Raw genomic sequence first — 13022 nt, forward strand, 5'->3', positions numbered from 1 at the left:
ATGTATGTATGGTGAGGTGCCTGAGGATTGGCGGAATGCTTTCATAGTGCCATTGTAAAGGCAAAGGGGATAAGAGTGAGTGCTCAAATTACAGAGGTATAAGTTTGTTGAGTATTCCTGGTAAATTATATGGGAGGGTATTGATTGAGAGGGTGAAGGCATGTACAGAGCATCAGATTGGGGAAGAGCAGTGTGGTTTCAGAAGTGGTAGAGGATGTGTGGATCAGGTGTTTGCTTTGAAGAATGTATGTGAGAAATACTTAGAAAAGCAAATGGATTTGTATGTAGCATTTATGGATCTGGAGAAGGCATATGATAGAGTTGATAGAGATGCTCTGTGGAAGGTATTAAGAATATATGGTGTGGGAGGAAAGTTGTTAGAAGCAGTGAAAAGTTTTTATCGAGGATGTAAGGCATGTGTACGTGTAGGAAGAGAGGAAAGTGATTGGTTCTCAGTGAATGTAGGTTTGCGGCAGGGGTGTGTGATGTCTCCATGGTTGTTTAATTTGTTTATGGATGGGGTTGTTAGGGAGGTGAATGCAAGAGTTTTGGAAAGAGGGGCAAGTATGAAGTCTGTTGGGGATGAGAGAGCTTGGGAAGTGAGTCAGTTGTTGTTCGCTGATGATACAGCGCTGGTGGCTGATTCATGTGAGAAACTGCAGAAGCTGGTGACTGAGTTTGGTAAAGTGTGTGAAAGAAGAAAGTTAAGAGTAAATGTGAATAAGAGCAAGGTTATTAGGTACAGTAGGGTTGAGGGTGAAATCAATTGGGAGGTAAGTTTGAATGGAGAAAAACTGGAGGAAGTAAAGTGTTTTAGATAACTAGGATTGGATCTGGCAGCGGATGGAACCATGGAAGCGGAAGTGAATCGTAGGGTGGGGGAGGGGGCGAAAATTCTGGGAGCCTTGAAGAATGCTTGGAAGTCGACAACATTATCTCGGAAAGCAAAAATGGGTATGTTTGAAGGAATAGTGGTTCCAACAATGTTGTATGGTTGCGCGGCGTGGGCTATGGATAGAGTTGTGCGCAGGAGGGTGGATGTGCTGGAAATGAGATGTTTGAGGACAATATGTGGTGTGAGGTGGTTTGATCGAGTAAGTAATGTTAGGGTAAGAGAGATGTGTGGAAATAAAAAGAGTGTGTTTGAGAGAGCAGAAGAGGGTGTTTTGAAATGGTTTGGTCACATGGAGAGAATGAGTGAGGAAAGATTGACCAAGAGGATATATGTATCAGAGATGGAGGGAACGAGGAGAAGTGGGAGACCAAATTGGAGGTGGAAAGATGGAGTGAAAAAGATCTTGAGTGATCGAGGCCTGAACATGCAGGAGGGTGAAAGGCGTGCAAGGAATAGAGTGAATTGGAACGATGTGGCATACTGGGGTCGACGTGCTGTCAATGGATTGAATCAGGGCATGTGAAGCGTCTGGGGTAAACCATGGAATGTTGTGTGGGGCCTGGATGTGGAAAGGGAGCTGTGGTTTCGGTGCATTATTACATGACAGCTAGAGACTGAGTGTGAACGAATGGGGCCTTTGGTGTTTTTTCCTAGCGCTACCTCGCACACATGAGGGGGGATGGGGTTGTTATTCCATGTGTGGCCAGGTGGCGATGGGAACAAATAAAGGCAGACGGTATGAATTATGTACATGTGTATATATGTATATGTCTGTGTGTGTATATATATGTGTACATTGAGGTGTATAGGTATGTATATTTGCGTGTGTGGACGTGTATGTATATACATGTGTATGAGGGCGGGTTGGGCCATTCTTTCGTCTGTTTCCTTGCGCTACCTCACTACGCGGGAGACAGTGACAAAGGAAAATAGATAAAAAATAAATAAAAATATATTTATTTTGCTTTGTCGCTGTCTCCCGCATTTGTGAGGTAGCGCAAGGAAACAGACGAAAGGTTATTAGGTACAGTAGGGTTGAGGGGAAAGTCAATTGGGAGATAAGTTTGAATGGAGAAAAACTCGAGGAAGTGAAGTGTTTTAGATATCTGGGTGTGGATTTGGCAGCGGATGGAACCATGGAGGCGGAAGTGAGTCACAGGGTGGGGGAGGGGGCGAAGGTTCTGGGAGCGTTGAAGAATGTGTGGAAGGCAAGAACATTATCTCGGAAAGCAAAAATGGGTATGTTTGAAGGTGTAGTGGTTCTACATTGTTATATGGTTGTGAAGCGTGGGCGATAGACAGGGTTGTGCGGAGGAGGGAGGATGTGTTGGAAATGAGATGTTTAAAGACAATATGTGGTGCGAGGTGGTTAGATTGAGTAAGTAATGACACACCACCTCGACCAAAACACCCTATACCTGCCACTCTATCCTCAAACACATTCAACAGACCTTCAAAATACTCAATCCATCTCCTTCTCACTTCACCACTACTTGTTATTACCCCCCCATGAGCCCTCTTCACTGATGTTCCCATTTGTTCTGTCTTACACACTTTAGTAACCGACTTCCAAAATTCTTTTTATCCTCCCTAAAATTCAATGATTCTCTCTCACCCCATCTCACATTTGCCCTCTTTTTCACCTCCTGCACCTTTCTCTTGACCTCCTGCCTCTTTCTTTTATACATCTCCCAGTTATTTTCCCTATTTCCTTGCAAAAATCATCCAAATACCTCTCTCTTCTCTTTCACTAACAATCTTACTTCTTCATCCCACCACTCACTACCCTTTTTAATCTGCCCACCTTCCACCTTTCTCATGCCACTAGCATCTTTTGCGCAAGCCATCACTGCTTCCCTAAATACAACTCATTCATCCCCCACTCCCTTCATGACATCTGCTCTCACCTTTTTCCATTCTACACTCAATCTCTCCTGGTACTTCCTCACACAAGTCTCCTTTCTAAGCTCACTCTCATCACTCTCTTCACCCCTACATTCTTCTTTTCTGAAAATCTATACAAATCACCTTTGCCTCCACACTCCACAAGATAATGATCAGACATTCCTCCAGTTGCCCCTCTCAGCACATTTACACCCAAAAGTCTCTCTTTCATGTGCCTATCAATTAACACGTAATCCAATAACACTCTTTGGCCATCTCTCCTACTTAGATACATATACTTATGTATATCTCTCTTTTAAAACCAGGTACACCCAATCACCAGTCTTTTTTCAGCACACAAATCTATATGCTCTTCACCACTTCCATTTACAAAACTGAACACCCCATGGACACCAATTACTCCCTCAACTGCCACATTACTCACCTTTGCATTCAAATCACCCATCACTATAACCCCATCTTGTGCATCAAAGCTGCTAACACACTCACTCAGCTGCTCCCAAAACTCTTGTGTCTCATGATCTTTCTTCTCATGACCAGGTGCATAGGCACCAATAATCACCCATCTCTCTCCATCCACTTTCACTTTTACCCATATCAATATAGAGTATACTTTCTTACACTCTATCACTTACTCCCACAACTCCTGTTTCAGGAGTAGTGCTACTACTTCCTTTGCTCTTGTCCTCTCACCAACCCCTGACTTTACTCCCAAGACATTCCCAAATCACTCTTCCCCTTTACCCTTGAGCTTCGTTTCACTCAGAGCCAAAACATCCAGGTTCCTTTCCTCAAACATACTACCTATCTCTCCTTTTTTCTCATCTTGGTTACATCCACACACATTTAGGCACCCCAATCTGAGCCTTTGAGGAGGATGAGCACTCCCTGCATGACTCCTTCTTCTGTTTCCGCTTTTAGAAAGTTAAAATACAATGAGGAGAGGGTTTCTAGCCCCTGCTCTCTTCCCTTTTAGTCGCCTTCTAAAATATGCGGGGAATGCATGGGAAGTATTCTTTCTCCTGTATCCCCTACATCAAAAAGCCACAGTGAGATCACATCCACATGTATCCCAAAAACTTTTGCTCAGCTCCCTATCCACACTTACACACACATTTGCTCCACTAAAGAAGGCTTTTACACTATCCAGAAGTTTACCCTATACCATATATCCTTAACATATCCCACAAAGCACTCCACTCAACTCTTTCATATGCTTCCTCTAGATTCATAAAAGCTGCACAGAACTTCTTCACTTTCACTAAATACTTTTCCACAACTATCAAATTCTTATGAACTTAATCTGCAGGTACCTGATATGAGAATTCAGTGAAGCTTAGACCTTCTGCTGTGTTGAGGCGAGACTGTACACTGGTGCGAGACAACATATCACCCATTCGTAAATTGCGGCCAGTTATACGCAGGAAATCTACTACATCTAATCTTTTGTACCAATGGAGATTGTTTTCAATCCTGCAGAGAAAATATAAAACCATCACACTTTACAATACTATGAGTCACTGCAATAAAGTTAACAATGAGTACTGGACATAAGATTGCATGAAGAAAATTTCATATATATCTATCAATTAATTCTAACTTCACTGCAAACAAAGTAAGGCCTCACTCACATATAATCTCCATTTATGTCCAACATGCTGGAGTGAATTTAGTCTTCCACATTATCAAGTATATGCTATGCACACTAAGCAGATTCAGTGCCTGAGACTTGTATCTCCATTCACATTTCTATCTTCACTCAATAAATGAGTCTACTTCATATACTAAACAACAATTCCTATATACCTATCCATGTCTTTGATGTCCCTTCCCTTTGGGAACTCCCTCAAGGGGGTGGCCATGGAAAAAGTCTCCATAGCCGGGTGAACTTCAGTCCATTTCTTAGCCTTTCGTGCTTCACCTTTAACAGGCCAAAGGCAGAGGGCTACTCTAGCACAGTGTTTTCAGAGGCTCCTAACTAATGGTCCAACCAATTACTTCTACGAAGTGTTCCTGCCTAATATTCCAACCTACTGCTTCTCCCTGATGCTTCCATCAAATGTTCTTACCTAGTACTTCTAACTAATGCTCCTGTCTAATGTTCCTACCTACTACTTCTAACTTCTATCTACTGCTCCTACTACTTTGCCAAAAATCTGGGCTAGCACATAGTGCTCACCACAGGAAAATCTAGTTATGAAGAATGACTTGTGTAAGTAAAGTTTTTAGAAATGTTATGTGTGAAAAGGACAGATTGTATGTTTGTGGAATGAATGAAAATAATCTATGTGTGGGTGAGGCAGAAAGAAAAGACAACTACCTGGGTCAGAGGAGTGTAACTTGAAAACCACATTTCATTTGCATCCTAACTGATATTCCATTTACAATTTACTCATTGCATCTGTCCATCTCTTTCATAGTCTATCCTTCTCTAAGTGTTAAGCACACTAACATGAATTTTCTTTACCATCTGACAACAAAAAATGAGAGAGATGCTGTGATGTACATCATACCGGGATACTGTCTGGCAGTCAATATCATACTTACGCAGCCGTTAGCACTGGCAGATGCACGACCAAGTTTAATCTTTATGTTTTGGTATATCTTTTAATCTATATCTTTTCGGTCGAATGTACGGACGGTTACAAGTTGCACAGGTCGTAAGTAGGGGATAGACAACATAAGTTTGCTGTGCCTAGCTAGTAAACTGTATAAGTAAGTCCTGACTGCAAGAGTGAATGCTTGCACAAAGCATCAGACTGGGGAGGAGCAATGTGGTTTCAAAAGTGGTTGAGGATGTGTGGATCAGGTGTTTGCTTTGAAGAATGTGTGAGAGAAATACTTATTAAAACAAAATGAATTTGTATGTGGCATTTATGGACCTAGAGAAGGCATCTGATAGGGGTGACAGAGATACTTTGCGGAAGGTCTTAAAAATATATGGTGTGGCAGGTAAGCTGCTAGGAGCAGTGAAAAGTTATTACCAAGGGTGAAAGGCCCCACAGACCTTCCCATGCCCTGGAAACTTCAAAAATCCTTTTTCAGTCCAATGACAGCATGTCAACCCCATTTCACATTATCCTATGCACACCTTTCACCCTCTGGCATGTTCAGGCCCCGATCACTCAAAATGTTTTTCACTACATCCTTACATCTGTAATTTGGTCTCCCCATTCTCCTTGTTCCCTCCAGTTCTGACACATATGTCCTTTTTGTTAACTTTCCTCACTCATTCTCTCTATATGTCCACCCCATTTCAGCATATCCTCTTCTGCTCTCTCAACCGCAATCTTTTCATTACCACACATCTCTTTTACCCTTTCATTACTTCTTGATCAAATCACCTCACATCAGATATTGTCCTCAAACATTTCATTCCCAACACATCCACCTTCCTACGCACATCTTTATCTATTGCACCCATATAATATTGATGGGACTACTAATTCTTCAAACATACTCATTTTGCCCTCCCAAACAACATTTTCTCTTTCCACACATACTTCAGCACTCACAGAGCCTTCGCCCCCTTCTCCACCCTATGACTTACTTCCATTTCCATGGCTGCACTTACAGCCATGTCCACTCCCAAATATATAAAACACTTCACTTCCTCCAATTTTTCTCCATTCAAATTCACATCACAATTAATCTGTCCCTCAATCCCACCAAACTTACTAACCCTGCTTTTATTCACATTCACTCTCAATTTCTCCTTTCACACAAACTGCCAAATTTGCCAGTTGTGGATACTTTTGCCATGGCCACCCCATTGAGAGTGTTCTTGAAGGGAATGGCTCTCAGAGATATAGACAGATAAATAGACTGACATAGATAGATAGACAACTTGATAGATAGACAGCCAGATACAAGGAACTGTTGATTTACACGTTTGATTTACACCTTATCAAGAATAATATACATGGGTCATTTACACCTATCTCGTAATCTATATGGGTTTATCTTTGGAATAATACGATCATGTGCAAGCATGACGTGGGAATGCAGCTTCCCACCTTGCAGTCCTCAGTAACATGGATAGAGTCTAAGGTCATGGGGTGCTACAGTATGTGTACAGCCTACTTTACAGCCAGTGTTATTCCTCCCTGCAGGAAACAGAGCAATGGATCTATTAAATGAAACATAGCTCTGTATACATTCATTATGAAATAAACTACAACTGAAGAATAAATCAAGTATGAACCATTTGCACTAATACCTTAAAGGTGGTAATGGCTCCTCATCTCCTCTGTTCCAGAAAATCTGCTTGTGATTCTCAAAAACCCGATGAAGATTCTCTGAAATTTTCTTTACATTGGTTTCTACCTCAGCTTTGCTGAGTTCAGGCCGTTCACTGCTACGTCCACTTGGGTCACCTACTTGTGCAGTTGCGCCTCCAACCTATAATACAGAAATTACAGGTAATAAACTGTTGAATTCATAACAAAAATGTTCACCATATAATACTATCCCTGGAGTTGGATAGAAAGAATTGTAACTACATATTTCCTGTATGTCATAGGAGAGAGCTAAAGGGGGCAAGAATGGTGGGCTGGAAATCCTTCCCTTCCTTCTCATATTTCAATTTCTAAAAGATGGAACAGAAGAAGAGCTGAGCAGGGTGTGCTCATCTTCCTCAAATGCTAAGGCAGGGGTGTCTAAATGAGTGTGAATGTAACCAAGATAAGAAAGGAGAAATAGATAGTATGTTTGAGAAAAGAAACTTAGATGATCTGGCTCTGAATGAAACACAGCTCAAGGGTAAAGGGAAGAAAATGGCTTGGAAATGCCTTAGGAATAAAGTCAGGTGCTGGTGGGGGGACAAGAGCTAAGGAAAAGGTAGGACTAATGCTGAAGCAATGGGGGGACAACAGCTAAGGAAGAGGTAGGACTAATGCTGAAGCAAGAGTTGTGGGCATGTATGAAAGAGTGGAAGGAAGCAAGTTCTAGACTGATGTGGGTAAAAACTGAAAACAGATGAAGAGAGATGGGTGATTATTACTGCTCATGCACCTGGCCATGAGAAGAAAGATCATGAGATGCAGGTGTTTTGGGAGCAGTTGAGTAAGTATGTCAGCAGTTGTGATGCAAGAGCCCAGGATTAATGATAAGTGATTTGAATGCAAAGGTGATACAGTAAATTGGCACTTGAGGGTATAATTGGGGGGGGCATTTCAGTATGATAACTGGGAATGATGAACAGCTTGTGGAGTTGTGTGCTGGGAAAGGACTGATGACAGGGAATACTTGGTTTACAAAGAGGGACACAAACAAATATATGTGTATGGGTGGGAAAAACTGTCAGCTGGTATTACTGGATTACATTTCAATGAACAGGCATGTAAAAAAGAGGATTCTAGAAGTAAATGTCCTGAAAGGGGCAGCTGGTGGGATGTCTGATCACAATTTTGGGGAGGTGAGGGTCATGATTTACTGAAGTTTTCAGAAAAGAGGAGACATCATCAGTGAAAAGTGAGTGTGAGAGTAAATAAGCTTGTAAAAGAGACTTGTGTGAAGATACACCAGGAGAGACTGAGTGAGGAATGGCTAAAGGTGAAAGTAAATGAAGTAAGGGGAGTGGGTATGGAATGGGAGGTATTTAGTGAAGTAGTGCTGGCATGTGAGAAAGATGCATGTGACATGCAAAAGGTGGGAGGTAGGCAGATTAGAAATGGAAGTAAGTGATCCAATAAGAATAGCAGTAAGTTATGGGATGAAGACGTAAAATTGCTACCGAATGAGGAAATAGAGGTGTTTGGAGGGTACTTACGGAGGAGTGCAAATGACTCGGGGATGTATGAAGAAAAGCAGCAGAAAGTCAAGAGGAAGATGCTGGGGTTGAAAGAGAGGGTAAATGAGAGTTAGGATGAGTTAGGGAATAGGGGAGTAAGATGATATTTTAAAGTTAATAATGTGTAAATACAAGAGAACAAATAGGAACATCGGTGTTGGGGGCAAAGGGGCAAGTGGTAAGAGGTAGTGAGAAGGAGATGGAGTATCTTGAAGGACTGGTGAATAAGTATGGTGATACAATGGGAGATGTAGGGTGTTTTGGTCAGAGTGATATGCAATGCGAGAGTCATGAAGAGTGGTTTGGTGAAGAGATAAGGTGATGAAAGCCTTACATGAGATGAAATGTGGCAATGCAGCTGCAGTGGATGGTGCTGTAGATGAATTTATTAAGAAAGGCAGTGACTGAGAATTCTAACTAACCAATCAAAAACACAATCACCCTAATCTGAATAAATTCATCTGCAATACCATCCAATGCAACCACCTTTCCAAAATTAGAATTTTCAGTGTATGTATGCATCATGGTGAGGTGCCCAATGACTGGTGGAATTCATGTGTAGTGCCACTGTATCAAGGCAAGGGGGACAAAAGTGAGTTTTCAAACTGAATAGGTATAAGTTTGTTGAGTGTACCTAGTAATTTATATGGGAGTGTGGTGACTGAAAGGGTGAAGGTACATACATAGCATAAGATTGGGGAAGAACAATGTGATGCCATAAGTGGTAGAGGATAAGTGGATCAGGCACTTGCTTTAAAGAATGTGCCACAAATATTTAGAGAAAAATATGGATTTGTATGTGGCACTTATGGATCTTGAGAAAACATATGATAGGGCTGATAGGGATGCATTGCAGAAGGTCTTAAGAATATGTGGTGAGGAAAGAAAGCAGCTAAAAGTAGTAAAAAGCTTTTATCAGGGTTTAAGGCATGTGTAAGAGTAGAAAGAACGAAAAGTGAATAGTTCCACGTGAAAGTTGGTTTGTAGTAAGGACATTTGATGTCACCATAGCTGTTCAATATGTGTATGGATGGGATGGTGAGGAAGGTAAGTGCACGAATCTTCGAAAGATGGGCAAGTATGCAGTCGTTAGGGAATGACTGAGTCTAGGAAGTGAATCAGTTGTTGTTTGCTTATGATACAGCACTGCTGGCAGATTTGAGTGAGAAACTGCAGAAGTTGGTGACTGAGTTTGGACAAGTGTGTCAAAGGATGAAGTTGAGAGGAAATGTGAATAAAAGCAGGGTTATTAGGTTTAGCAAGGTAGAGGAACAGGTTAGTTGGGGTGTAAATCTGAATGGAGAAAAACTGAAGGAAGAGGTGCTTCAGATACCTAGCCAAGAGTTGACATGGCACAAGAAGTGAATCGCAAGGTGAGTGAGGAGGGTGAAGGTTCTGGGAACACTGAAGAATGAGTGGAAAGAGAAATGCCTATATGAAGAATAGTTGTCCCAGCAACATTATATGGGTGTGAGGCATGGGCTATAAATGAAGCTGTGTAGAGAAGGGTGAATATGATGGATATGAAAAGTTTATGGACAATATGTTGTGTAAGAAGGTTTGATCGATTAAAAATCAAAAGGGCAAAAGGAGAGGTGGTAATAAAGAGTGGTTGAGATAGCTGAAGGTGTGCTGAAATGGTAAGTATATACAGAGGGAATGAGTGGGTAAAGGTTGACAAAGAGGTTACATGTGTCAGAAGTGGAGAAAACATGGGATAGATTGAAAAAGTTTGAGCATCTGAGACCTGAACATGCAGGGTGAAGGACAGAGTGAACTGGAATGCTGGGGTATATGAGGGTTGGTGTGCTGTTAACAGACTAAACCAGGGCATGTGAAGTGGCCAGAAATATCATGGAAAAGTGTGTGGGGCATGGTCATGACAGCTAGAGAATGGGTGTGAGTGAATGTGGCCTCTTTTCATCTGTTCCTGGCACTTCCTTGCTAATGTAAGAAATAGTGATCAAGTGTGAAAAAAATAATATCATACGCAATATACTGTTCCAACTGAATTTCATTATACTGCACATATTACATAACTCAGTAAAGGGACAAGTATCTGTGAAAGTATAAAAAGCAAGTAGGTTCTGCATTATTCTTACTGTACTTTATGGGTTAGTAAATATGATGACTGCAAAGTTCTACTGACATATATGATTCCTGGATCTTATCTAATAAAATGCAACATGAAGATATCCTCTGTGCAGTTTCTGAAAATTAGCCACAAATACAATATAACAATTTCCTTTTAAAAAGTTTGCCTAGATATTTCAACAGTTCATTAGGACATTTCCATGGTAGCTGAGAATGCAAATAATACACCTAGTGACTCATTTAAAGTAGGAGATGCATTCCAGTAAAATACAACTTAGTGGAATCACCAGATGGTGAAACAAATTTACCGTAAGATTCAATCTGATAAGGGGATTTACTCTAATGGGGGAGTCAACCTACTTTTCACATAAGAATATGAATGAAGTTTTAAGAAGCACACAAAACAGTACAGGCACAGCAAGTTTTTGCTTTTAGGATACATTCAAAATAGTGTTGCTTTTCAGTAAAAATACTCTGTACCAAGTATAGGCCTGTTATGCTGATTTTGATCTTCAATTCAGACACTCAACATTCATCATAACTTTACCTCTGGTATGAGTGATCTTCACTGCAGCTGAAGTTTTCATGCTCATGGCACACTACCTCTCTTTATCTGCATCTCTGGAATTGTTCTTTATGGTGTAGTGGGCAAGCTATGAGCCCTGGCAATATTAACATCACACTGACCGCATCAAACCCTTTAAAATGACTGATTCTATGTCCTAGTCGGTGTTCATCCTACTCTTCTTCCCATAAACACAGAACTCATTTCAGTACTTTTACCTCATAATTATAATGGGTATGAGGGAGACATACTAAAATTTCACTTCTTTTAATTTACATTATTTATTTTATTTATATTTTATTATACTTTGTCGCTGTCTCCCGCGTTTGCGAGGTAGCGCAAGGAAACAGACGAAAGAAATGGCCCAACCCCCCCCCATACACATGTATATACATACGTCCACACACGCAAATATACATACCTACACAGCTTTCCATGGTTTACCCCAGACGCTTCACATGCCCTGCTTCAATCCACTGACAGCACGTCAACCCCGGTATACCACATCGCTCCAATTCACTCTATTCCTTGCCCTCCTTTCACCCTCCTGCATGTTCAGGCCCCGATCACACAAAATCTTTTTCACTCCATCTTTCCACCTCCAATTTGGTCTCCCTCTTCTCCTTGTTCCCTCCACCTCCGACACATATATCCTCTTGGTCAATCTTTCCTCACTCATCCTCTCCATGTGCCCAAACCACTTCAAAACACCCTCTTCTGCTCTCTCAACCACGCTCTTTTTATTTCCACACATCTCTCTTACCCTTACGTTACTCACTCGATCAAACCACCTCACACCACACATTGTCCTCAAACATCTCATTTCCAGCACATCCATCCTCCTGCGCACAACTCTATCCATAGCCCACGCCTCGCAACCATACAACATTGTTGGAACCACTATTCCTTCAAACATACCCATTTTTGCTTTCCGAGATAATGTTCTCGACTTCCACACATTCTTCAAGGCCCCCAGGATTTTCGCCCCCTCCCCCACCTATGATCCATTCCGCTCCATTTCCATCCCTGCAGATCCACTCCAGATATCTAAACACTTCACTTCCTCCAGTTTTTCCCATTACAAACTTTATGTCATGGAAGCATATCCTCAATATACCAAACATATTTGTGTATTCGAGGATAAGTTCTCAATGTCCAACATTTGCAGAGCTCCATATGAAGTTTCGTATCTCCACAACCCTATGATACCTACTTGGACAATCTGAAGTCATCCACTGAAGATGATAATCCAAGATATCTAAAAAACCAATGAATACTCATTTGATGACATCAACTACTCAATCTTTCCCTTCAATAACAAATCAAAATCAACAATTATGTTCTTCCAGCCCCACTTCCAAACTCTAGTCAGCTTCTGAGAGCAGGTTAACATAATGAACGCTTCATCATCCAGGATACACAAAAATTGTTAGTAGGCAACCATGACACTGAATACATTGTGACATCTTCTTTTCAAACCTATCAAATAGAATGGGATTCACTCCGGCTCTCAACTCTATCAGCTTTCGACATAATAATAAACTTTTCAATTACAATTTAGTGTAACCACAGAATTGTAACTGTTGTGTAGGGATGTGGTTTAGTGCATACATATGAGAGCAAAAAAGATGGAAGTGAGAAAATGAGGAAACATTTCTCTGATACTAATCAGTTCCCTTAGATCTGTATCATTACTCTTATACTTGGGGGTAAAGCTCAATATTTACTGTTGTGGGTTGTATTTACAATAACATGGTGTGAGTGGACCTTCA

General features: G+C 41.1%; 1 protein-coding gene across 2 annotated transcripts in view; it reads right to left on the reverse strand.

Moving 5' to 3' along the window:
* The window catches only part of TyrRS-m (Tyrosine--tRNA ligase, mitochondrial), a 196533-nt gene that overhangs the window by 152181 nt on the left and 31330 nt on the right, over window positions 1-13022 (reverse strand). For both annotated transcript variants that reach the window (XM_071673002.1, XM_071673004.1), the window contains exons 3-4: window positions 7020-7201; window positions 4114-4273 (exon numbers count right to left, since the gene is read on the reverse strand). In XM_071673002.1, the coding sequence (XP_071529103.1) occupies window positions 4114-4273; window positions 7020-7201 (342 nt within the window). The remainder of the gene's footprint in view (window positions 1-4113; window positions 4274-7019; window positions 7202-13022) is intronic.

The sequence above is a fragment of the Panulirus ornatus genome, chromosome 18 (genome assembly GCF_036320965.1).
Source record: "Panulirus ornatus isolate Po-2019 chromosome 18, ASM3632096v1, whole genome shotgun sequence".
Classification (NCBI taxonomy): domain Eukaryota; kingdom Metazoa; phylum Arthropoda; class Malacostraca; order Decapoda; family Palinuridae; genus Panulirus; species Panulirus ornatus.